The 26,959-nt window shown below is 45.1% G+C and overlaps 1 protein-coding gene across 2 annotated transcripts in view; it reads left to right on the top strand.

The window, feature by feature from the left end:
* LOC114431549 (neuroligin-4, X-linked-like) overlaps window positions 1-26,959 on the top strand; it is an 81,249-nt gene that overhangs the window by 10,592 nt on the left and 43,698 nt on the right. For both annotated transcript variants that reach the window (XM_028399085.1, XM_028399084.1), the window contains one exon: window positions 6,726-6,878. In XM_028399085.1, coding sequence (XP_028254886.1) covers window positions 6,726-6,878 — 153 coding nt within the window. The remainder of the gene's footprint in view (window positions 1-6,725; window positions 6,879-26,959) is intronic.

Raw genomic sequence — 26,959 nt, 5'->3', positions numbered from 1 at the left:
TTATTTTATTTTATTTTTAAAACACAATATTCACTGCTAGGTGTCCATGACAACGACAACAGGTTGCTTCACGGCCTTCGGCTTCGCCTGTGTTTTCAGGAAGATGGATGCGCTCTGACTCTTTGAACATCTGCAGTGGAAATTAATTACTCCTGTAGCTCCCCTGTGGTTTCACCTATACCTCATCTCTGCTGCAGAGACCTCAAAACACTGCAGAGCGCTTCCTCAGGATTAACCCTTTGAGTCAAACACACCTTTAATTCTCATTTTTCCATGATAGTGTTCTTTTACACTAGAATATATTTTTTATGATGTTACTGTCATTTCTTCATGCTTTAGAACACATATTAAGAGGTGCACATCTTTTTTTGGTGACTTCTATTACAAGTATTAAGGTAACCTTTAAGTGAGACCCAAGGCCCATTTTGACCAATCAGATCGACCGAAAGTTGGCAGACATCTTTGGAAGCTAGCAGGTAGTCTTTGTAGTATATGTGCAGGGTTAGCATAGCTTAGCAACATGGCTACATCCTAGCTACCTACCTGCTCGGTGGTGTTTTTTTAGTCTCTTAGCAACATGACATCTAGATTTTGTGACACAGCCATTCCATCCACTGGCGTCCATTTCGGTTTCTTGCTAGCCCCACCGCCTCATCCCACATCCTGTTCTAATCTGAACTTGACCTTGACCTCGACACCCATGCTGGGTAATGTATAGCAAAAATGCTAACATTAGCATGCTAACATTGCTAGTTTTTTGTATCTATGTATTCGGACGGTTGGTTTTAGCAGCTCTCTCTCATACTGGTTTGTGTTTGGCCCGAGTGGAGCATTATAGAACCGGACGCTGTGAGTGGAAACGCTTAACTCTCCATTTGTATTTTTTCCAGTTAAAAGCAATGCCTCCCCCCAATGCCAACCCCCCACCCCCTCCACCCCCACACTCCTCGTACACCCATATAAAGATGAGTAATGTGCACGATGCACAGCAGTCTGCGGGGGGAATATATCACCCCCCCCCCCAAGTGGGCAGTGATGAAGTGGGCAAGACTAAACTTGCCGCATAAAGAAAAGAACATATATATATAAAGAGAGAGCAGGCAGCTTTCCATGATGCACACCACAGCCTACAGCAACTGGAAAACAATAACAAAAGACCAATTAAAGCTGCAAGCAGCATTGCGGGCCCTCGCGCACCTTGCGATCCGCGGGGCTATCGCTGTCTTCTCTCCTATGCTCTCGTCTCCTATACTCTCCTGTCCTATGCTCTCCTCCTCTCATTTCCACAGATATACAACGAACACATGTTTACAACCAAACTTTCCTGCTACCAGTAGGTGGCGCTATGACCGTATCATCCTATTAGCATATATATCTGTTCAGACTCGGGTCCATAGCAGTACTGTAAGATTTTGTCCACATTGCATAAAGTATATGGGTAGTACTGCATAAAACACAGCGAGTTCCTTTGTAATGGCGAATGGTCAACTTTGAGGCCACTCCCCCGCCACACGGTAATACTTTTGAAAGAGTGTTGGAATGCATCTATTCCCTATGGTGTCCTGAGTGGACACAGTGGATTTCAGCTCAATTGCATGAAGTATGTGAGGCGTGAAAAGTTTTGAAGCAGGGTCACAAATAGGCAAAAAATGGCCACAAAAGTCAAAATGGCAGACTTCCTGTTGGGTTTGGATGGGGGGTCCAAGAGACTTTTTTGTGCGTCTTGGGGTGATACACATGTGTGTTAATTTTCATGATCCTGTGTCAAACTGGCCAGCGGGGCTACGCGTTAGGGCAAAAAATACAGGGAGTTCCTTTGTAATGGCGAATGGTCAACTTTAAGGCCACGCCCCCACCACACCGTCAGACTTTTGTAAGAGTTTTGGAATGCGTCTACTCTCTATGGTGTCCTGAGTGGACACAGTGATTTTCAGCTTGATTGGATCAAGTATGCGAGGCATGAAAAATTTTGTAGCAGGGTCACAAATCGCCAAAAATTAACAGAAATTTCAAAATCGCGGACTTCCTGTTGGGTTTGGAGGGGGGGTCCAAGAGACTTTTTTGTGCATCTTGGGGTGATACACATGTGTGCCAATTTTCATGACCCTACTCAAAACAGGCCAGGGGGGCAGGCGGAAAAACCTATGAAAACACAACATTTTGTGTAGCCAGTAGGTGGCGCTCTGTCAAAGCCTCAATATTGTTGCATAGATGTGTTTAGGGTCAGACTCTGATCATACATGTGACATTTCGTACAGATCGGACAGAAAACGAATAAGTTATAGCGACTTCCTGTTTCCTCTGAAATGGTCAAACTTTGAGGCCACGCCCCGGCCACACCGTCAGACTTTTGTAAGCGTTTTGGAATGCGTCTCTTCCCTATGGTGTCCTGAGTGGACACGGTGACTTTCAGCTCAATCCGATGAAGTATGCGAGGCGTGAAAAGTTTTGCAGCAGGATCACACATCGCCAAAAATGGCAACAAACTTTCAAATGGCGGACTTCCTGTTGGGTTTGGAGGGGGGGTCCAAGAGACTTTTTTGTGCGTCTTGAGGTGATACATATGTGTGCCAATTTTCATAATCCTGTGTCAAACCGACCAGAGGGGCTACGCGTTGGGGGCGCTATAGAGCAATTTTTCTATGTACATTTTCAAAGTCAGCAAATTTCAAACTTTTTCGGGCGAATGAATTTTTCTACCAAGTTTGGTGAGTTTTTGGGCATGTTAAGGCCCCCAAAAATGCGATCTCAGGGGGGAAAAAAAAAAAAATTAAAGCTGCAAGCAGCATTGCGGGCCCTCGCGCACCTTGCGATCCGTGGGGTCATCGCAGTCTTCTCTCCTATGCTCTCATCTCCTATAATCTCCTGTCCTATGCTCTCCTCCTCTCATTTCCACAGATATACAACGAACACGTTTACAACCAATCTTTCCTGTTAGCAGTAGGTGGCGCTATGACCATATCATCCTATTAGCATATATATCTGTTCAGACTCGGGTCCATAGCAGTATTGTAAAATGTTGTCCACATTGCATAAAGTATATGGGTAGTACTGCATAAAACACAGCGAGTTCCTTTGTAATGGCGAATGGTCAACTTTGAGGCCACTCCCCCACCACACGGTAATACTTTTGAAAGAGTTTTGGAATGCGTCTATTCCCTATGGTGTCCTGAGTGGACACAGTGAATTTCAGCTCAATTGTATGAAGTATGTGAGGCGTGAAAAGTTTTGAAGCAGGGTCACAAATAGGCAAAAAAATGGCCACAAAAGTCAAAATGGCGGACTTCCTGTTGGGTTTGGAGGGGGGGTCCAAGAGACTTTTTTGTGCGTCTTGGGGTGATACACATGTGTGCTAATTTTCATGATCCTGTGTCAAACTGGCCAGCGGGGCTACGTGTTAGGGCAAAAAATACAGGGAGTTCCTTTGTAATGGCGAATGGTCAACTTTGAGGCCACGCCCCCACCACACTGTAAGACTTTTGTAAGAGTTTTGGAATGCGTCTATTCCCTATGGTGTCCTGAGTGGACACAGTGAGTTTTAGCTCATTTGGATGAAGTATGCGAGGCGTGAAAAGTTTTGCAGCAGGGTCACAAATTAACAGAAATTTCAAAATGGCGGACTTCCTGGTGGGTTTGGAGGGGGGGTCCAAGAGACTTTTTTGTGCATCCTGGGGTGATACACATGTGTGCCAATTTTCGTGACCCTACTCAAAACAGGCCACAGGGGCAGGCAGAAAAACCTATGAAAACACAACATTTTGTGTAGCCAGTAGGTGGCGCTCTGTCAAAGCCTCAATATTGTTGTATAGATGTGTTTAGGGTCAGACTCTGATCATACATGTGACATTTCGTACAGATCGGACAGAAAACGAAGAAAAACGCGTTGGGGGCGCTATAGAGCCATTTTTATATGTGCATTTCAAAAGTCAGCAAATTTGAAAATTTTTCGGGCGAATGAATTTTTCTACCAAGTTTGGTGAGTTTTTGGGCATGTTAAGGCCTCCAAAAATGCGATCTCGGAGGGGAAAAAAACAAAAAAAAAAAAAAAAAAAATAATAATCCTAAGGGTTTCAATAGGGCTCTTGCACCATTCGGTGCTCGGGCCCTAATAATAATCCTAAGGGTTTCAATAGGGCTCTTGCACCATTCGGTGCTCGGGCCCTAATAATCCTAAGGGTTTCAATAGGGGTCTTGCACCATTCGGTGCTCGGGCCCTAAAAAAAAAAATCCTAAGGGTTTCAATAGGGCTCTTGCACCATTCGGTGCTCAGGCCCTAATGAAAAATAATAATCCTAAGGGTTTCAATAGGGCTCTTGCACCATTCGGTGCTCGGGCCCTAATAATAATCCTAAGGGTTTCAATAGGGCTCTTGCACCATTCGTAGCTCGGGCCCTAATAATAATTCCTAAGGTTTCAATAGGGCTCTTGCACCATTCGGTGGGCTGCTACCGCGAGGCCGCGCCGGAAGCTAAGTGGGAATGTGATCATTCCCACTTAATTAATTAAAAGGAACCATCCATTAGTCAGTTTATGCTAGCTATGTTAACAAGTTTGATGGCTAGATTGGGATTGGCACATTCCACTGGTTTGTGTTTGGCCCCCCAGGGGGGCAAGTGGAGCGTAATTGAAACAGGAAGTAGGGGTGCTGTCAGTGGTAGTGGTTAACCGCCATTTGTATTTGGTGGGCCCAAAGAGTCAGCTGTGTAAATCTTTTTTATGCTAGCTATGCTAAAGGTTTTGGACTTGCTACATCTGCAAAGGAGACATATCGGACCGGTATTATGTGATCATTCCCACTTACTTATTTTAAAAGGAACCATCCATTAGTCAGGTTATGCTAGCTATGCTAACAAGTTAGATGGCTAGATTGGGATTGGTTGTTAGCAAAATCACTGTCTAGCAAGCCACTCAGTTGGTGTCATTATCTATTATCCATTAGCACATGGTATTCTTGTTAGCCGCTACCTGCTAGCTTTTTTTCGTACAGTGGCATTTGTGTTGCCTTTAACCGTTAGCATACCATTATATGTATGTGCTTCATTTATGCTGCTTTACATGTAACACGGAAGTTTACGTTGTTAGCAAAATTACTGTCTTCTCAAGCCACTCAGTTGGTGTCATTAGCATTAGCCTTTAGCATATGGCATATGGCATATATATAGCATATTCTTGTTAGCCGCTAGCTTTTTTTTCTTACAAGGAAGTTTTTTTACCACACCATGGTCCAGTCTGACCTTTAACAGTGTAGTCCAGTCAGTTAGCTGTTAGGTGCTAGCTGCTATGGGCTTGTTTTAGCATGTATTTCAGTCAAATAGTAGTATTTGTGTTAGCCGCTATCTGTTAGCATACCATTACACGTAACACAGAATTTTAAATAAGCATAATCACTTATGCCAGTCAGTTGGTGTTATTAGCATTAGCCTTTAGCATATGGTATTCTTGTTAACCTTTAGCTACTAGCTTTTTCTACCATGAAGTTTAATTAATTTACCACATCATAGTCCAGTCTGCCCTTTTACAATGTAGTCCAGTCAGTTAGATGCTAGCTGCTAACCTTTAGCATAATATATTCTAGTTTGCCACTAGCTGAAGAAGTCATTTCGGCACATCCTTAGAAATGACTTAATGTTGTCCAATTAGGGAAAACTACAACCTAATCGCCAAAAATGTTTTTAGCTATTTTTTATGCTAGCTATGCTAAGAATCTGATAGATAGCCCAGACCTTGGTATTAGGGCTTGGGATGGCGTTGATAGCCCCCACCTAGCTTAATCACAACTGGAAAGCTTCATAAACAATGTGCTCATGTGGTCTAATTGCCATGTTCCAGGTACATTATCATAGAGAACAAATGAGAGGGGCGGAAGGGCAGGCAGATGTAGGAATTACGAGGGGTTAAAGACATGAAATTCTCATCAGCCTCGCATGAAGAATGTCACAATCTCTCTTGTGTTGTGAAAATGGCCTCTGTGAAATTAAAGGGAAAAAAGGTCAAAGTCTGCGGTGCTGACACTGAATGAGTGTTTGCTAAAAAGGTGGCTTAGTCATACATCTTCAAAAACAAAGGCCCAATCACCCAGAATACACTGCAGTGAGTAGTGCAGTCAAATGGTGGGATTAGCCCTAGCTGCTAGCTGCAAGTTAGCTAGTTTGCATTCACTTTGCTTATACTTCATTTATTTAGCAAATGTGTTTCACATTTTAGTCCAGTCAATTGCTAGCATTCATGTTAGCTGCTAGCTGCTACTTTGCTACTTTGTATGTGCTTCACTTTGACAGCTTTTTCAGCAACAATCAACCCCATGCCTGTAGTCAAATGGTGGCATTTGTGTAAGCCGCTAACTGTTAGCTGGTTTGCTATGTTATTATATGTACGTACTTCATTTATGCTGCTTTACATGTAATCAACAGAAGTTTAAGTTGTTAGCAAAATCACTGTCTAGTCAAGAAAACTGAGTTGGTGTTATTGGCATTAGCCTTTAGCATATGGTATTCTTGATAGCCGCTAGCTCTTAGCTGCAGCTTCTTTTTTACATGGAAGTTTAATTAGTTGTGGGTTAATTAGCTGTCATTTAGCCATTTAGCATGTATTTCAGTCAATTGGTGGTATTAGCATTAGCCGCTATCTGCTCCGTGGGTGTTTTCACACATGTTCCTGAAAATCTGACAGCTAATAGTCGGTAAAAACAAAGGTGACTGGACACGTTTTCTTTTCCTTCCCGACAGATATCCACGACGAGAACGGGCTAAAGCCGGTCATGGTTTACATCCATGGCGGCTCCTACGTGGAAGGAACGGGTAACATGATCGACGGCAGCATCCTCGCCAGCTACGGAAACGTCATAGTCATCACTATCAACTACCGCCTCGGAATTCTGGGTGAGTCCAAAAATGCTGAGTCATTGATCTGAGTTTGTCTATAGGGCTGAATCGCCCGTGACCCAACTTGAGGTCATACCGAAGTTTGATTCACGAAAACGCATATGGGTTAAGTTAAGTGTCTTGCCGAAGGACACAGTCAGATGTCCCCCCAAGTGGACCAAAGGGGGGTTGATTTCGGAGGGTCTTAGGGTCCAGATGAAGGTGTTCTCTAGTAGGAAGGGGTATGTTGGTAGTTCCAACATGAGTCCCAGGTTTTGTTTGCAGCTTTATGTGCTCCCTATTTCTCCCTACTAACCCCCACCCGCTCCCACCGCCGCTCCTCTCCTCTCTGTTGCACTACGCTCCGCTTACCATTTGTTATAAGGCCGAGCTGTCTGCACCAGTCGCTATATTTAGTCGCCCGAGAGAGAGCCCGGGGGGGGGGGGGGGGTTCTTCTTCTTCTGTGGTTTACTTCCCTGCAATCAGAACCAGATTTACCTCCTAAGCCAAACGATGTAAGGTCAATCTTGTAATTATTAGGGCCCGAGCACCGAAAGGTGCAAGAGCCCTATTGAAATGCAAGCGTTTATTATTAGGGCCCGAGCACCGAGTGGTGCGAAGGCCCTATTGTAATTGCTGTGTTTATTATTATTATTAGGGCCCGAGCACCGAGTGGTGTGAAGGCCCTATTGTAATTGTAATGTTTTTTATTAGGGCCCGAGCACCGAGTGGTGTGAAGGCCCTATTGTAATTGCTGTGTTTATTATTAGGGCCCGAGCACCGAGTGGTGCGAAGGCCCTATTGTAATTGTAATGTTTTTTATTAGGGCCCGAGCACCGAGTGGTGCGAAGGCCCTATTGTAATTGTAGTGTTTATTATTAGGGCCCGAGCACCGAATGGAATTGCTTGATACGGCTGAAAATTGGTTTAAGAGCTTAGGGACCAAAAGTTATCAAAAATGCAGCACTTCGTCATACGGTCTGGCTGTGGCGCCACCACGCCACCAAGTTGCCACCCTTCGCCAACGCACAGGAAATAGATGTGTTTGTGGCTGTATCTCCCACATACTTCATCCAATGTAAATGAAAAAAATCAGGCACGCTGAGCCTGTCATTCTGAACAGATTGATGTGCTAATGACCTGAAACTCTCATAGCGCCACCTACTGGCGGTATGAATTGTGTTCAGGCTGATTATCCATGTTCCACACCTCGTATTTGAACGAACTCCTCCTAGGGAAATACTCTGACGGACCTGGGATTTTGTCACCTGGTTCTGAAGACATGGCTGAGCAAAAGTTATCAAAAACGCAGCTCGATGTTACACCGTGTGGGCCCGGCATCGCCACAAAGGTGACCCTTCGCCACCATAGAGAAAGCTTCTGTGTTTCTTGATTTGTTCATCCTACCTGCCTCTTACTCTATCATGACATCAGCCCCTGTGCACCTTTTCATATCACCTCATCGTCATATGTGGGCGTGGCCACATGGCTCAGCAGCGCCCCCTGGAATGAGATCTGCTTCCCCATTTCACCTACAGACACAAAAATTGGTACGCATATGTATCACCTCTACACAAGAAAAAAAGTCTATTGGTGGTACCCTCTAAAACGCACAGGAAGTCCGCCATTTTGACAAAACTGCGCCATTTTGCAATTTTCACTCCCCGCACTTTTACGAACTCCTCCTAGAGGATTTCTCCAATCCACCTGAAACTTGGTCTGGTTACTTTTAAGGCATTGGGACCAAAAGTTATCAAAAACGCAGCACTTCGTCACACGGTCTGGCCGTTGCGCCGCCACAAAGTTGACCCTTCGCCAACGCACAGGAAATTGATGTATTTTTGGCTGTATCTCCCGCATACTTCATCCTATGTGGATGTGATTTTACAGTCATGCTGAACATCGGACACTGCACAGATTGACATGCTGATGTGCTACGGTCACTGCGCCACCTACTGGCCGGAGGACCTGCCTTTTGTACATGTGTGTTTTGCTGTACTCTTCTGCCCTGCAGACCACAGCTCGTGCCGGTACAGCTGGGAGAGAGGTCGTGGGACGATAGGGGAGGCGGCTGCTGGTCCTGCGAACCGCAAGGGCTGCGAGGGCCTGTCATCGCTGCTTGCAGCTTTAATTATTATTGTTCCCTATTTATATGTCATTGGGCGCAATTTTGACCCCCTGAACTTGTTCGAAAACTCACCAAATTTGACAGACTGCCCCAGCTCGCGAAAAATGGCGATCTGAATCTGTCGCGAGGACTGCGACATGCAAAATGGCTCTACAGGGCCCCCTGGAATTTGACAATATTCAGCGTAACAGCTACGACCACAACAAAATTAGTATGCTGATATATCGCCTCACACCATGAAACATGGCTTTGGAAAAAAATTCCATCCCCTACAGGGCGTTGGACATCTTGGAAAAACCACGCCACATTCCAATTTGCAGACCCTGCACTTGCGCGAACTCCTCCTAGGGGCCTTGCTTGACACGGCTGCAAATTGGTGCGCTCGCCCTTCAGGGGTCAGGGACCAAAAGTTATCAAAAACGCAGCACTTTGTCACACGGTCTGGCTGTGGCGCCACCACGAAGTTCACACTTCGCCAACGCACAGTAAATAGATGTATTTGTGGCTGTATCTCCCACATGCTTCATCCTATGTGGATGAAAACAATTCAGGCATGCTGAGCCTGTCGTTCTGAACAGATTGATATGCTAATGACCACAAACTCTCATAGCGCCACCTACTGGCAGTATGAATTGTGTTCAGGCTGATTATCCATGTTCCACACCTCGTATTTGAACGAACTCCTCCTAGGGAAATACTCTGACGGACCTGGGATTTTGTCACCTGGTTCTGAAGACATGGCTGAGCAAAAGTTATCAAAAACGCAGCTCGATGTTACACCGTGTGGGCCCGGCATCGCCACAAAGGTGACCCTTCGCCACCATAGAGAAAGCTTCTGTGTTTCTTGATTTGTTCATCCTACCTGCCTCTTACTCTATCATGACATCAGCCCCTGTGCACCTTTTCATATCACCTCATCGTCATATGTGGGCGTGGCCACATGGCTCAGCAGCGCCCCCTGGAATGAGATCTGCTTCCCCGTTTCACCTACAGACACGAAAATTGGTACGCATATGTATCACCTCTACACAAGAAAAAAAGTCCTATGGTGGTACCCTCTAAAACGCACAGGAAGTCCGCCATTTTGACAAAACTGCGCCATTTTGCATTTTTCACTCCCCGCACTTTTACGAACTCCTCCTAGAGGATTTCTCCAATCCACCTGAAACTTGGTCTGGTTCCTCTTAAGGCATTAGGGACCAAAAGTTATCAAAAACGCAGCACTTCGTCACACAGTCTGGCCGTGGTGCTGCCACAAAGTTGACCCTTCGCCAGCTCACAGGAAATACATGTAGTTTTGGCTGTGTCTCCCACATACTTCATCCTGTGTGGATGAAACCTTACAATCATGCTGAACATCAGACACTGCACAGATTGCCATGCTGACAGGCTACAGTCACTGCGCCACCTACTGGCTAGAGGACCTGTCTTTTGTACACGTGTGTTTTGCTGTACTCTTCTGTCCTGCAGACCACAGCTCCTGCTGGCACTGGGGGGAGAGAGTTCGTGGGACCATATGGGGAGGCGGCGGCTGCTGGTCCAGCGGACTGCAAGGGCTGCGAGGGCCCGTCATCGCTGCTTGCAGCTTTAATTTGTATTGTGCTCTGTATAGAGTCGGAAGTGCGACCAAGGTTTTTGAAGGTTTTGTCGCTACATGGTCCTTTGTGAAAAGGGGGTTGCCAAAACAACCAGGCACAGTGTCTTCCCACGGAGCCATCACTCAGACAAACACTTAAACCTGCCATAAAGTGTTACTTCCTCCAACTCCACTCACTGAAGATGCTATTTCTTTACAATTTACAGCACCTAGCCATGAAGCTAAAGTCTTTATTAATCATTTGTATTGTTTTAAATGGCAATTTGTAGCATTGGTGATGCTAACGTGAGTTCAATTAGCTACAGCCTAATTTTAAACTAATTATGGTATACCAAAGCGGTTTAGCTAAGCTCCAAAGCTGGCTAAGCTAGGTAATGTTACCGTTAGCATGATGCTACCCAGCAGGGCCAACCTGGCACTTAATTAGCAAGTTACTGTATTAGCTGATGTCACATACTAGACAAATCCGTTTAGCTAAGTTGCATTGTTAGCACAACACTGTCATATAAGGGCAAATGTGGCACTAAAGTAGCTCATTTGCTAATATTATTTGATATGAATGATATTTTCATTTATTTTTCACATATTTGTTTATTTTTAAATAATTTTATTAGTAAATTGCCCATTTTTCTTTTGGTGTGCTGCATAGAAGTCAGTAATTATAATAAATTAAATTTAAAAACAAAATAGAAGCTCCATTGATTAGGTCAAACTTTTTGTTGTTGTAACATTTCTTCTTCACTTCCTGGTTCTTCCTGTTTCGAGCCCTCTTATTGGTCGATCATGGAGGTTATCTAAAAAGTATCCATTCTGTTCTGTTCTGGCCTCTTCTTGATGACTCCTCCATCTCTTACAAGAACACCCATAGCTGGGAGGAGGTCATTACCACTCCAAAACCCCCCCCTCCCCCACCAAACACACACACAAGCCCCTTGGGTTGTGAGAGAGAAGGGAAATGTGCCACCAACGCTGTCTCACGACAATGGTCAGCGGTAAGGCGATGTCTTGTGATTTTTGGATACAATAAATAAATAAATAGTAAAGTACGTAAAAACACAATCTGACTTTTCTGATCTTGTTGTCATGGTGACCAGTGTAGCATCACTGCGCCCGTGTCTCTCACTCCACTGCTGCTGTGTCTAACCAAACCCGGCTTTTAAAGGTCGTCCTGTCACAATCCTCAGCCTTCAATGTGAGTCCACACGGAGAGGCTGCTGTGTTACACACGCTGAAGGCAGCTCCTTTTCTTCCTCCTCCTCCTTTTCCTCTTCGTCCTCCTCTTCCTCCTCCTTTTCCTCGTCCTCGTCCTCCTTCTCCTCTTCCTCCTCCTCTTCCTCTTCCTCTTCATCCTCCTTGTCCTCCTCCTCCTCTTTGTCCCCCCCCCCCCCCCCCCCCCCGCTCTTCCTCCTCCTCTTCCTCATCTTCCTCCTCCTCTTCCTCCTCCTCTTCTTTGTCCTTGTCCTCCTCCTCCTCCTCCTCCTCCTCCTCCTCCTCCTCTTGAGGATTCAGGTGCCAAACTTGTGCAATGCTAACAAGATGGCAGCGTTGCACTCTCGTTGTTTTGGAGTCTCTTTGATGACAGATGATGCACATCATAATACACACACACAAACTAGCGCCCTGAGTAAATGCTATTACAGGCCGAGGACAGTGAAGTGCGCGTCGGTAATTGAATTTACGACGGTTACAGTTGGGCAGGGCGGCAGTTTCTGGATGATAATAAGAGGGATCAGTAAATAGCTCGTCCAAATGGACACACACACACAAAACAAAACAAAATCAGAGATGGCTAAGTGGAAGCAGAGTGAAAGTAAAGATAGCGCCTTTAGCTTCTAATCTCGACAGCCATGTGTGTCTGGTGGGTTGATTTCTTATTCTGGAGCTGGTGGCACGGCAGACATCAGCAGGCCCCTCTTTCCCTGCCTCCCCTTAGAGTGCATGAGTCACTTTCCTTGACCGAACCCCCCCCACTCCCCCTTCCAACATTTTACTTCAATCACAGCCTTCAAATGAAACATTTCACACAGATGCCTATATGCAATTTCCTGTGGCACTGCGGCGTAATGGCTCCATCTATTTTGAATGTCCTTGCAGCCAGCACATGCTGCAAGTTAAGTGTCTACTGTTAAAAAATATAATATCCAAATAATAATAATTATATATAATAATATAATTATCCAAATGTAAAAATTAATTTTAATTAAATAAATTAATAACCTTTTTTTTATTTATTATTACTCATAAATTTGCCCGATTTAATAGAATTTTTGTAATTACTTTAATTATTATTTGGTGTTTTTTTAGCCATAAATTTGCCCAATTTAATTGATTTTTTAAAAATTATTTATATTATTAATGTGTATTATTATTATATTACTATAAATTAGCCCAATTTCATTTTTTTTTTAATTTAATAGGACTAATAGGCAGAAAAAAAGTAGTTCCTACCTGCTATCATGCTGCTGCAGGCTTTATCCAGAGATCATAGCTGATAAGTCACTTTAACAATTTGTTTTCAAACTGCAGCGCTTATCACAGCTCCTGGTCCCTGGAATCTGAACAGCAGCTGATCTCAAAGCTAGTTTATGACTTTATGGCTCGACAGCTTTGTTCCTGATGACTGCAGTGAGTGTCGTGTGTCTCATACTCAGACTCTGAGTATATATATATATATATATATATATATATACCGTATTTTCACGACTATAAGGCGCACCTAAAAGTCTAAAATTTTCTCAAAAGTTGGCCGTGCGCCTTGTAATGCGGTGCGCCTTTTGTGTGGGTTGAGTACCAGACACGGGGACATGATACGTAAAGTACGTACACTGGCAGCAATTCACCAATCAGCTGAACACTACGTCATACGTACATTACGCACGCTAGCAGCGATGAACCAATCAGATGGATATTATGTCATACGTACCCTACGTACCCTGGCAGCAATTCACCAATCAGCTGAACGCTACGTCATACGTACACTATGCACGCTAGCAGCGATGAACCAATCAGATGGATATTACGTCATACGTACCCTTCGTACGCTGGCAGCAATTCACCAATCAGCTGAACGCTACGTCATATGTACCCTACGTACGCTGGCAGCAATTCACCAATCAGCTGAACGCTATGGTACAGCTCCCGGCACGTATATAACCGGCATGCTGCAAAATAATAACATCTTTTACTACTACTACAACTACAACTACGGACCCCTGACGATGGCACCAGTGAAGAGACTTGCTTACGACGCGCAATTCAAGCTGCAGGCGATCAGTTTTGCGGTTGCAAAGGGAAATAGAGCAGCTGCGAGGGAATTCGGCATCAATGAATCGATGGTACGTAAGTGGAGGAAGCAGGAAGACGAACTGCGGCAAGCAAAGAAAACAAAACTGAGTTTCCGTGGCAACAAAGCGAGGTGGCCACAGTTAGAAGACCGACTCGAGCAGTGGATTGTTGAGCAAAGAACTGCCGGGAGAAGCGTCTCTACTGTCACCATTCAACTGAAGGCAGCAACGATAGCACAGGACATGGATATCGAACATTTTAAAGGAGGTCTGTCTTGGTGCTTTCGTTTTATGAAAAGGCGTCATCTCTCGATCCGCACACGGACTACCGTGGCGCAGCAACTTCCAGCGGATTATAAAGAAAAGCTGGCCAGCTTTCGCGCCTACTGCAGTGGCAAGATTTCCGGTAAAAACATTCAGCCCAGCCACATCATTAACATGGATGAGGTCCCCCTCACTTTCGACATCCCCGTTAACCAAACTGTGGAGCGAACGGGGACCAGCACTGTATCGATACGGACCACGGGGCACGAGAAGTCAGCGTTCACTGTTGTTCTCGGTTGCCTTGGCAATGGACAAAAACTTCCGCCTATGGTGATTTTTAAGCGGAAGACGGTGCCTAAAGAACAGTTTCCAGCAGGAGTCGTCATTAAGGCAAATCAGAAGGGCTGGATGGACGAGGAGAAAATGGGAGAGTGGCTCAGGGAAGTTTACGTAAAGAGACCGGGTGGTTTTTTCCACGTATCACCCTCGCTGCTGATCTGTGACTCCATGCGCGCCCATCTCACCGCTGGAGTAAAAACTGGTGAGGCACACGAATTCGGAGCTTGCCGTTATCCCGGGAGGGTTAACCAAAGAACTTCAACTGCTGGATATCGGAGTAAACAGGGCGTTTAAAGCTAAGCTGCGAGCGGCGTGGGAGCGATGGATGGCAGACGGCGAGCACAGCTTTACCAAGACTGGGAGGCAGTGATAATGAATTAGAAATCACTGTGGTGCAATTTATATGCGATGACAGTCTTTATTTGTTAATAAAGTGTAAATATAAAGTTGGAATCACAACAGGCATTCAGCAGCAGCCACTGCTCTGCCCATAGAAACACACGCTGTTTCTCTGTCGCTGCCAGCGTTGAGAGAGAGGCTGCACCGGCTCCTCACTGATATCCAGTCGGTTTTTACTGAATTTACGTACTGGTATGTTTTAGCGTAACCTGCGCCTTATAGTACGGTGCGCCTTGGGACAGAAATAGACCGTGTAACTGACACTGCGCCTTATAATGCGGTGCGCCTTATGGTCGTGAAAATACAGTATATATATATATATATATATATATATATATAGGTCTCCATAGCTAATAAGAGCGGGCAACCAGGACATGTGACCAACCAGATGTCCTAATACAAAATAATACAAATACAAAATAAATAAAAATAAATGAAAACAAAATAAATTAAAGCTGCAAGCAGCATTGCGGGCCCTCGCGCACCTTGCGATCCGCAGGGTCATCGCAGTCTTCTCTCCTATGCTCTTGTCTCCTATACTGTCCTGTGCTATGCTCTCCTCCTCTCATTTCCACAGATATACAACAAACACATGTTTACAACCAAACTTTCCTGCTACCAGTAGGTGGCGCTATGACCATATCATCCTATTAGCATATATATCTGTTCAGACTCAGGTCCATAGCAGTACTGTAAGATTTTGTCCACATTGCATAAAGTATATGGGTAGCAGAAAACACAGCGAGTTCCTTTGTAATGGCGAATGGTCAACTTTGAGGCCACTCCCCTGCCACATGGTAATACTTTTGAAAGAGTTTTGGAATGCGTGTATTCCCTATGGTGTCCTGAGTGGACACAGTGAATTTCAGCTCAATTGCATGAAGTATGTGAGGCGTGAAAAGTTTTGAAGCAGGGTCACAAATAGGCACAAAATGGCCACAAAAGTCAAAATGGCGGACTTCCTGTTGGGTTTGGAGGGGGGGTCCAAGAGACTTTTTTGTGCATCTTGGGGTGATAAACATGTGTGCCAATTTTCGTGACCCTACTCAAAACAGGCCACAGGGGCAGGCAGAAAAACCTATGAAAACACAACATTTTGTGTAGCCAGTAGGTGGCGCTCTGTCAAAGCCTCAATATTGTTGTATAGATGTGTTTAGGGTCAGACTCTGATCATACATGTGACATTTCGTACAGATCGGACAGAAAACGAAGAAGTTATAGAGACTTTCTGTGTCCTCAGAAATGGTCAAACTTTGAGGCCACGCCCCGGCCACACCGTAAGACTTTTGTAAGAGTTTTGGAATGCGTCTATTCCCTATGGTGTCCTGAGTGGACACGGCGAATTTCAGCTCAATCCGATGAAGTATGCGAGGCGTGAAAAGTTTGGCAGCAGGGTCACAAATCGCCAAAAATTAACAGAAATTTCAAAATTGCGGACTTCCTGTTGGGTTTGGAGGGGGGGGTCCAAGAGACTTTTTTGTGCATCTTGGGGTGATACACATGTGTACCAATTTTCATGACCCTACTCAAAACAGGCCAGGGGGGCAGGCAGAAAAAGCTATGAAAACACAACATTTTGTGTAGCCAGTAGGTGGCGCTCTGTCAAAGCCTCAATATTGTTGTATAGATGCGTTTAGGGTCAGACTCTGATCATACATGTGACATTTGGTACAGATGGGACAGAAAACAAAGAAGTTATAGCGACTTCCTCTTTCCTCTGAAATGGTCAAACTTTGAGGCCACGCCCCGGCCACACCGTCAGACTTTTGTAAGAGTTTTGGAATGCGTCTATTCCCTATGGTGTCCTGAGTGGACACAGTGAATTTCAGCTCAATTCTATGAAGTATGCGAGGCGTGAAAAGTTTGGCAGCAGGGTCACACATCGCCAAAAATGGCCACAAACCTTCAAATGGCGGACTTCCTGTTGGGTTTGGAGGGGGGGTTCAAGAGACTTTTTTGTGCGTCTTGAGGTGATACATATGTGTGCCAATTTTCATAATCCTCTGTCAAACTGGCCAGAGGGGCTACACGTTGGGGGCGCTATAGAGTCATTTTCCTATGTGCGTTTCAAAACTCAGCAAATTTCAAAATTTTTCAGGCGAATGAATTTTTCTACCAAGTTTGGTGAGTTTTTGGGCATGTTAAGGCCCCAAAAAATGCGATCTCGGGGGGGGGAAGGAAGAAAAAAAAAAAATTAAAGCTGCAAGCAGCATTGCGGGCCCTCGCGCACCTTGCGATCCGCGGGGTCATCGCAGTCTTCTCTCCTATGCTCTCGTCTCTTATACTCTCCTGTCCTATGCTCTCCTCCTCTCATTTCCACGGATATACAACAAACACATGTTTACAACCAAACTTTCCTGCTACCAGTAGGTAGCGCTATGACCGTATCATCCCATTAGCATATATATTTGTTCAGACTCGGGTCCATAGCAGTACTGTAAGATTTTGTCCACATTGCATGAAGTATATGGGTAGTACTACATAGAATAGAGCGAGTTCCATTGTAATGGCGAACGGTCAACTTTGAGGCCACTCCCCCGCCACACGGTAATACTTTTGAAAGAGTTTTGGAATGCATCTATTCCCTATGGTGTCCTGAGTAGACACAGTGAATTTCAGCTCAATTGCATGAAGTATGTGAGGCGTGAAAAGTTTTGAAGCAGGGTCAAAAATAGGCAAACAATTGCCACAAAAGTCAAAATGGCGGACTTCCTGTTGGGTTTGGAGGCGGGGTCCAAGAGACATTTTTGTGCGTCTTGGGGTGATACACATGTGTGCTAATTTTCATGAACCTGTGTCAAACTGGCCAGCGGGGCTACACATTAGGGCAAAAAATACAGGGAGTTCCTTTGTAATGGCGAATGGTCAACTTTGAGGCCACGCCCCCACCACACCGTAAGACATTTGTAAGAGTTTTGGAATGCGTCTATTCCCTGTGGTGTCCTGAGTGGACACAGTGAATTTCAGCTCAATTGCATGAAGTATGTGAGGCGTGAAAAGTTTTGAAGCAGGGTCACAAATAGGCAAAAAATGGCCACAAAAGTCAAAATGGTGGACTTCCTGTTGGGTTTGGAGGGGGGGTCCAAGAGACTTTTTTGTGCGTCTTGGGGTGATACACATGTGTGCTAATTCTCATGATCCTGTGTCAAACTGGCCAGCGGGGCTACGCATTAGGGCAATAAATACAGTGAGTTCCTTTGTAATGGCGAATGGTCAACTTTGAGGCCACGCCCCCGCCACACCGTCAGACTTTTGTAAGAGTTTTTGAATGCGTCTATTCCCTATGGTGTCCTGAGTGGACACAGTGAGTTTTAGCTCATTTGGATGAAGTATGCGAGGCGTGAAAAGTTTTGCAGGAGGGTCACAAATCGCCAAAAATTAACAGAAATTTCAAAATGGCGGACTTCCTGTTGGGTTTGGAGGGGGGGTCCAAGAGACTTTTTTGTGCATCTTGGGGTGATACACATGTGTACCAATTTTCATGACCCTACTCAAAACAGGCCAGGGGGGCAGGCAGAAAAACCTATGAAAACACAACATTTTGTGTAGCCAGTAGGTGGCGCTCTGTCAAAGCCTCAATATTGTTGTATAGATGTGTTTAGGGTCAGACTCTGATCATACATGTGACATTTCGTACAGATCGGACAGAAAACGAAGAAGTTATAGAGACTTTCTGTGTCCTCAGAAATGGTCAAACTTTGAGGCCACGCCCCGGCCACACCGTCAGACTTTTGTAAGAGTTTTGGAATGCGTCTATTCCCTATGGTGTCCTGAGTGGACACGGCGAATTTCAGCTCAATCCGTTGAAGTATGCGAGGCGTGAAAAGTTTGGCAGCAGGGTCACACATCGCCAAAAATGGCCACAAACCTTCAAATGGCGGACTTCCTGTTGGGTTTGGAGGGGGGGTCCAAGAGACTTTTTTGTGCGTCTTGAGGTGATACATATGTGTGCCAATTTTCATAATCCTGTGTCAAACCGGCCAGAGGGGCTACGCGTTGGGGGCGCTATAGAGCCATTTTTATATGTGCATTTCAAAAGTCAGCAAATTTCAAAATTTTTCGGGCGAATGAATTTTTCTACCAAGTTTGGTGAGTTTTTGGGCATGTTAAGGCCTCCAAAAATGCGATCTCGGAGGGGGAAAAAAAAAAAAAAAAAATTAAAGCTGCAAGCAGCATTGCGGGCCCTCGCGCACCTTGCGATCCGCGGGGTCATCGCAGTCTTCTCTCCTATGCTCTCGTCTCCTATACTCTGCTGTGCTATTCTCTCCTCCTCTCATTTCCACAGATATACAACAAACACATGTTTACAACCAAACTTTCCTGCTACCAGTAGGTGGCGCTATGACCGTATCATCCTATTAGCATATATATCTGTTTAGACTCGGCTCCATGGCAGTACTGTAAGACTTTGTCCACATTGCATAAAGTATATGGGTAGTACTGCATAAAACACAGCGAGTTCCTTTGTAATGGCGAATGGTCAACTTTGAGGCCACTCCCCCACCACACGGTAATACTTTTGAAAGAGTTTTGGAATGCGTCTATTCCCTATGGTGTCCTGAGTGGACACAGTGAATTTCAGCTGAATTGCATGAAGTATGCGAGGCATGAAAAGTTTTATAGCAGGGTCAGAAAACGGTAAAAATTACAAAAAAAAGTCAAAATGGTGGACTTCCTGTTGGGTTTGGAGGGGGGGTCCAAGAGACTTTTTTGTGCGTCTTGGGGTGATACACATGTGTGCTAATTCTCATGATCCTGTGTCAAACTGGCCAGCGGGGCTACGCATTAGGGCAATAAATACAGTGAGTTCCTTTGTAATGGCGAATGGTCAAGTTTGAGGCCACGCCCCCGCCACACCGTCAGACTTTTGTAAGAGTTTTTGAATGCGTCTATTCCCTATGGTGTCCTGAGTGGACACAGTGAGTTTTAGCTCATTTGGAGGAAGTATGCGAGGCGTGAAAAGTTTTGTAGGAGGGTCACAAATCGCCAAAAATTAACAGAAATTTCAAAATTGCGGACTTCCTGTTGGGTTTGGAGGGGGGGTCCAAGAGACTTTTTTGTGCATCTTGGGGTGATACACATGTGTACCAATTTTCATGACCCTACTCAAAACAGGCCAGGGGGGCAGGCAGAAAAACCTATGAAAACACAACATTTTGTGTAGCCAGTAGGTGGCGCTCTGTCAAAGCCTCAATATTGTTGTATAGATGTGTTTAGGGTCAGACTCTGATCATACATGTGACATTTCGTACAGATCGGACAGAAAACGAAGAAGTTATAGAGACTTTCTGTGTCCTCAGAAATGGTCAAACTTTGAGGCCACGCCCCGGCCACACCGTAAGACTTTTGTAAGAGTTTTGGAATGCGTCTATTCCCTATGGTGTCCTGAGTGGACACGGCGAATTTCAGCTCGAATCCGTTGAAGTATGCGAGGCGTGAAAAGTTTGGCAGCAGGGTCACACATCGCCAAAAATGGCCACAAACCTTCAAATGGCGGACTTCCTGTTGGGTTTGGAGGGGGGGTCCAAGAGACTTTTTTGTGCGTCTTGAGGTGATACATATGTGTGCCAATTTTCATAATCCTGTGTCAAACCGGCCAGAGGGGCTACGCGTTGGGGGCGCTATAGAGCCATTTTTATATGTGCATTTCAAAAGTCAGCAAATTTCAAAATTTTTCAGGGCGAATGAATTTTTCTACCAAGTTTGGTGAGTTTTTGGGCATGTTAAGGCCTCCAAAAATGCGATCTCGGAGGGGGAAAAAAAAAAAAAAAAAAAAAAAAAAAAAAAAAAAAAAAAAAAAAAAAAAAAATAATAATCCTAAGGGTTTCAATAGGGCTCTTGCACCATTCGGTGCTCGGGCCCTAATTAAGGCTGCAAGCAGCATTGCGGGCCCTCGCGCACCTGGCGTTCCGCGGGGTCATCGCAGTCTTCTCTCCTATGCTCTCGTCTCTTATACTCTCCTGTCCTATGCTCTCCTCCTCTCATTTCCACAGATATACAACAAACACATGTTTACAACCAAAGTTTCCTGCTACCAGTAGGTGGCGCTATGACCGTATCATCCTATTAGCATATATATCTGTTCAGACTCGGGTCCATAGCAGTAGTGTAAGATTTTGTCCACATTGCATGAAGTATATGGGTAGTACTACATAGAATAGAGCAAGTTCCTTTGTAATGGCGAATGGTCAAGTTTGAGGCCACGCCCCCACCACACGGTAATACGTTTGAAAGAGTTTTGGAATGCGTCTATTCCCTATGGTGTCCTGAGTGGACACAGTGATTTTCAGCTCAATTGCATGAAGTATGTGAGGCGTGAAAAGGTTTGAAGCAGGGTCACAAATAGGCAAAAAATGGCCACAAAAGTCAAAATGGCGGGCTTCCTGTTGGGTTTGGAGCGGGGGTCCAAGAGACTTTTTTGTGCGTCTTGGGGTGATACACATGTGTGCTAATTTTCATGATCCTGTGTCAAACTGGCCAGCGGGGCTACGTGTTAGGGCAAAAAATACAGGGAGTTCCTTTGTAATGGCGAACGGTCAACTTTGAGGCCACTCCCCCACCACACGGTAATACTTTTGAAAGAGTTTTGGAATGCGTCTATTCCCTATGGTGTCCTGAGTGGACACAGTGAATTTCAGCTCAATTGCATGAAGTATGTGAGGCATGAAAAGTTTTATAGCAGGGTCAGAAAACGGTAAAAATTACAAAAAAAATCAAAATGGTGGACTTCCTGTTGGGTTTGGAGGGGGGGTCCAAGAGACTTTTTTGTGCGTCTTGGGGTGATACACATGTGTGCTAATTCTCATGATCCTGTGTCAAACTGGCCAGCGGGGCTACGCATTAGGGCAATAAATACAGTGAGTTCCTTTGTAATGGCGAATGGTCAACTTTGAGGCCACGCCCCCGCCACACCGTCAGACTTTTGTAAGAGTTTTGGAATGCGTCTATTCCCTATGGTGTCCTGAGTGGACACAGTGAGTTTTAGCTCATTTGGATGAAGTATGCGAGGCGTGAAATGTTTTGTAGGAGGGTCACAAATCGCCAAAAATTAACAGAAATTTCAAAATTGCGGACTTCCTGTTGGGTTTGGAGGGGGGGGTCCAAGAGACTTTTTTGTGCATCTTGGGGTGATACACATGTGTGCCAATTTTCGTGACCCTACTCAAAACAGGCCACAGGGGCAGGCAGAAAAACCTATGAAAACACAACATTTTGTGTAGCCAGTAGGTGGCGCTCTGTCAAAGCCTCAATATTGTTGTATAGATGTGTTTAGGGTCAGACTCTGATCATACATGTGACATTTCGTACAGATCGGACAGAAAACGAAGAAGTTATAGAGACTTTCTGTGTCCTCAGAAATGGTCAAACTTTGAGGCCACGCCCCGGCCACACCGTCAGACTTTTGTAAGAGTTTTGGAATGCGTCTATTCCCTATGGTGTCCTGAGTGGACACGGCGAATTTCAGCTCAATCCGTTGAAGTATGCGAGGCGTGAAAAGTTTGGCAGCAGGGTCACACATCGCCAAAAATGGCCACAAACCTTCAAATGGCGGACTTCCTGTTGGGTTTGGAGGGGGGGTCCAAGAGACTTTTTTGTGCGTCTTGAGGTGATACATATGTGTGCCAATTTTCATAATCCTGTGTCAAACCGGCCAGAGGGGCTACGCGTTGGGGGCGCTATAGAGCCATTTTTATATGTGCATTTCAAAAGTCAGCAAATTTCAAAATTTTTCGGGCGAATGAATTTTTCTACCAAGTTTGGTGAGTTTTTGGGCATGTTAAGGCCTCCAAAAATGCGATCTCGGAGGGGGAAAAAAAAAAAAAAATTAAAGCTGCAAGCAGCATTGCGGGCCCTCGCGCACCTTGCGATCCGCGGGGTCATCGCAGTCTTCTCTCCTATGCTCTCGTCTCCTATACTCTCCTGTGCTATTCTCTCCTCCTCTCATTTCCACAGATATACAACAAACACATGTTTACAACCAAACTTTCCTGCTACCAGTAGGTGGCGCTATGACCGTATCATCCTATTAGCATATATATCTGTTTAGACTCGGCTCCATGGCAGTACTGTAAGACTTTGTCCACATTGCATAAAGTATATGGGTAGTACTGCATAAAACACAGCGAGTTCCTTTGTAATGGCGAATGGTCAACTTTGAGGCCACTCCCCCACCACACGGAAATACTTTTGAAAGAGTTTTGGAATGCGTCTATTCCCTATGGTGTCCTGAGTGGACACAGTGAATTTCAGCTCAATTGCATGAAGTATGTGAGGCGTGAAAAGTTTTGAAGCAGGGTCACAAATAGGCAAAAAATGGCCACAAAAGTCAAAATGGTGGACTTCCTGTTGGGTTTGGAGGGGGGGTCCAAGAGAGTTTTTTGTGCGTCTTGGGGTGATACACATGTGTGCTAATTCTCATGATCCTGTGTCAAACTGGCCAGCGGGGCTACGCATTAGGGCAATAAATACAGTGAGTTCCTTTGTAATGGCGAATGGTCAAGTTTGAGGCCACGCCCCCGCCACACCGTCAGACTTTTGTAAGAGTTTTTGAATGCGTCTATTCCCTATGGTGTCCTGAGTGGACACAGTGAGTTTTAGCTCATTTGGAGGAAGTATGCGAGGCGTGAAAAGTTTTGTAGGAGGGTCACAAATCGCCAAAAATTAACAGAAATTTCAAAATTGCGGACTTCCTGTTGGGTTTGGAGGGGGGGTCCAAGAGACTTTTTTGTGCATCTTGGGGTGATACACATGTGTACCAATTTTCATGACCCTACTCAAAACAGGCCAGGGGGGCAGGCAGAAAAACCTATGAAAACACAACATTTTGTGTAGCCAGTAGGTGGCGCTCTGTCAAAGCCTCAATATTGTTGTATAGATGTGTTTAGGGTCAGACTCTGATCATACATGTGACATTTCGTACAGATCGGACAGAAAACGAAGAAGTTATAGAGACTTTCTGTGTCCTCAGAAATGGTCAAACTTTGAGGCCACGCCCCGGCCACACCGTAAGACTTTTGTAAGAGTTTTGGAATGCGTCTATTCCCTATGGTGTCCTGAGTGGACACGGCGAATTTCAGCTCAATCCGTTGAAGTATGCGAGGCGTGAAAAGTTTGGCAGCAGGGTCACACATCGCCAAAAATGGCCACAAACCTTCAAATGGCGGACTTCCTGTTGGGTTTGGAGGGGGGGTCCAAGAGACTTTTTTGTGCGTCTTGAGGTGATACATATGTGTGCCAATTTTCATAATCCTGTGTCAAACCGGCCAGAGGGGCTACGCGTTGGGGGCGCTATAGAGCCATTTTTATATGTGCATTTCAAAAGTCAGCAAATTTCAAAATTTTTCAGGCGAATGAATTTTTCTACCAAGTTTGGTGAGTTTTTGGGCATGTTAAGGCCTCCAAAAATGCGATCTCGGAGGGGGAAAAAAAAAAAAAAAAAAAAAAAAAAAAAAATAATAATCCTAAGGGTTTCAATAGGGCTCTTGCACCATTCGGTGCTCGGGCCCTAAAAATAATAATCCTAAGGGTTTCAATAGGGCTCTTGCACCATTCGGTGCTCGGGCCCTAAAAATAATAATCCTAAGGGTTTCAATAGGGCTCTTGCACCATTCGGTGCTCGGGCCCTAATAATCCTAAGGGTTTCAATAGGGCTCTTGCACCATTCGGTGCTCGGGCCCTGAAAATAATAAAGCTGCAAGCAGCATTGCGGGCCCTCGCGCACCTTGCGATCCGCAGGGTCATCGCAGTCTTCTCTCCTATGCTCTCGTCTCCTATACTGTCCTGTGCTATGCTCTCCTCCTCTCATTTCCACAGATATACAACAAACACATGTTTACAACCAAACTTTCCTGCTACCAGTAGGTGGCGCTATGACCGAATCATCCTATTAGCATATATATCTGTTCAGACCCGGGTCCATAGCAGTACTGTAAGATTTTGTCCACATTGCATAAAGTATATGGGTAGTACTGCATAAAACACAGCGAGTTCCTTTGTAATGGCGAATGGTCAACTTTGAGGCCACTCCCCCGCCACACGGTAATACTTTTGAAAGAGTTTTGGAATGCGTCTATTCCCTATGGTGTCCTGAGTGGACACAGTGAATTTCAGCTCAATTGCATGAAGTATGTGAGGCGTGAAAAGTTTTGAAGCAGGGTCACAAATAGGCAAAAAATGGCCACAAAAGTCAAAATGGCGGACTTCCTGTTGGGTTTGGAGGGGGGGTCCAAGAGACTTTTTTGTGCGTCTTGGGGTGATACACATGTGTGCTAATTTTCATGATCCTGTGTCAAACTGGCCAGCGGGGCTACGCGTTAGGGCAACAAATACAGGGAGTTCCTTTGTAATGGCGAATGGTCAACTTTGAGGCCACGCCCCCGCCACACCGTCAGACTTTTGTAAGAGTTTTTGAATGCGTCTATTCCCTATGGTGTCCTGAGTGGACACAGTGAGTTTTAGCTCATTTGGATGAAGTATGCGAGGCATGAAAAGTTTTGTAGGAGGGTCACAAATCGCCAAAAATTAACAGAAATTTCAAAATTGCGGACTTCCTGTTGGGTTTGGAGGGGGGGTCCAAGAGACTTTTTTGTGCATCTTGGGGTGATACACATGTGTACCAATTTTCATGACCCTACTCAAAACAGGCCAGGGGGGCAGGCAGAAAAACCTATGAAAACACAACATTTTGTGTAGCCAGTAGGTGGCGCTCTGTCAAAGCCTCAATATTGTTGTATAGATATGTTTAGGGTCAGACTCTGATCATACATGTGACATTTCGTACAGATCGGACAGAAAACGAAGAAGTTATAGAGACTTTCTGTGTCCTCAGAAATGGTCAAACTTTGAGGCCACGCCCCGGCCACACCGTCAGACTTTTGTAAGAGTTTTGGAATGCGTCTATTCCCTATGGTGTCCTGAGTGGACACGGCGAATTTCAGCTCAATCCGTTGAAGTATGCGAGGCGTGAAAAGTTTGGCAGCAGGGTCACACATCGCCAAAAATGGCCACAAACCTTCAAATGGCGGACTTCCTGTTGGGTTTGGAGGGGGGGTCCAAGAGACTTTTTTGTGCGTCTTGAGGTGATACATATGTGTGCCAATTTTCATAATCCTGTGTCAAACCGGCCAGAGGGGCTACGCGTTGGGGGCGCTATAGAGCCATTTTTATATGTGCATTTCAAAAGTCAGCAAATTTCAAAATTTTTCGGGCGAATGAATTTTTCTACCAAGTTTGGTGAGTTTTTGGGCATGTTAAGGCCTCCAAAAATGCGATCTCGGAGGGGGAAAAAAAAAAAAAAAAAAAAAAAAAAAATTAAAGCTGCAAGCAGCATTGCGGGCCCTCGCGCACCTTGCGATCCGTGGGGTCATCGCAGTCTTCTCTCCTATGCTCGCGTCTCCTATACTCTCCTGTGCTATGCTCTCCTCCTCTCATTTCCACAGATATACAACAAACACATGTTTACAACCAAACTTTCCTGCTACCAGTAGGTGGCGCTATGACCGTATCATCCTATTAGCATATATATCTGTTTAGACTCGGCTCCATGGCAGTACTGTAAGATTTTGTCCACATTGCATAAAGTATATGGGTAGTACTGCATAAAACACAGCGAGTTCCTTTGTAATGGCGAATGGTCAACTTTGAGGCCACTCCCCCGCCACACGGTAATACTTTTGAAAGAGTTTTGGAATGCGTCTATTCCCTATGGTGTCCTGAGTGGACACAGTGAATTTCAGCTCAATTGCATGAAGTATGTGAGGCGTGAAAAGGTTTTGAAGCAGGGTCACAAATAGGCAAAAAATGGCCACAAAAGTCAAAATGGTGGACTTCCTGTTGGGTTTGGAGGGGGGGTCCAAGAGAGTTTTTTGTGCGTCTTGGGGTGATACACATGTGTGCTAATTCTCATGATCCTGTGTCAAACTGGCCAGCGGGGCTACGCATTAGGGCAATAAATACAGTGAGTTCCTTTGTAATGGCGAATGGTCAAGTTTGAGGCCACGCCCCCGCCACACCGTCAGACTTTTGTAAGAGTTTTTGAATGCGTCTATTCCCTATGGTGTCCTGAGTAGACACAGTGAGTTTTAGCTC

The sequence above is a fragment of the Parambassis ranga genome, chromosome 2 (genome assembly GCF_900634625.1).
Source record: "Parambassis ranga chromosome 2, fParRan2.1, whole genome shotgun sequence".
NCBI lineage: Eukaryota > Metazoa > Chordata > Actinopteri > Ambassidae > Parambassis > Parambassis ranga.
The sequence above is the reverse complement of the archived record's forward strand: the minus strand, read 5'-3'. Positions and strand labels throughout refer to the sequence as shown.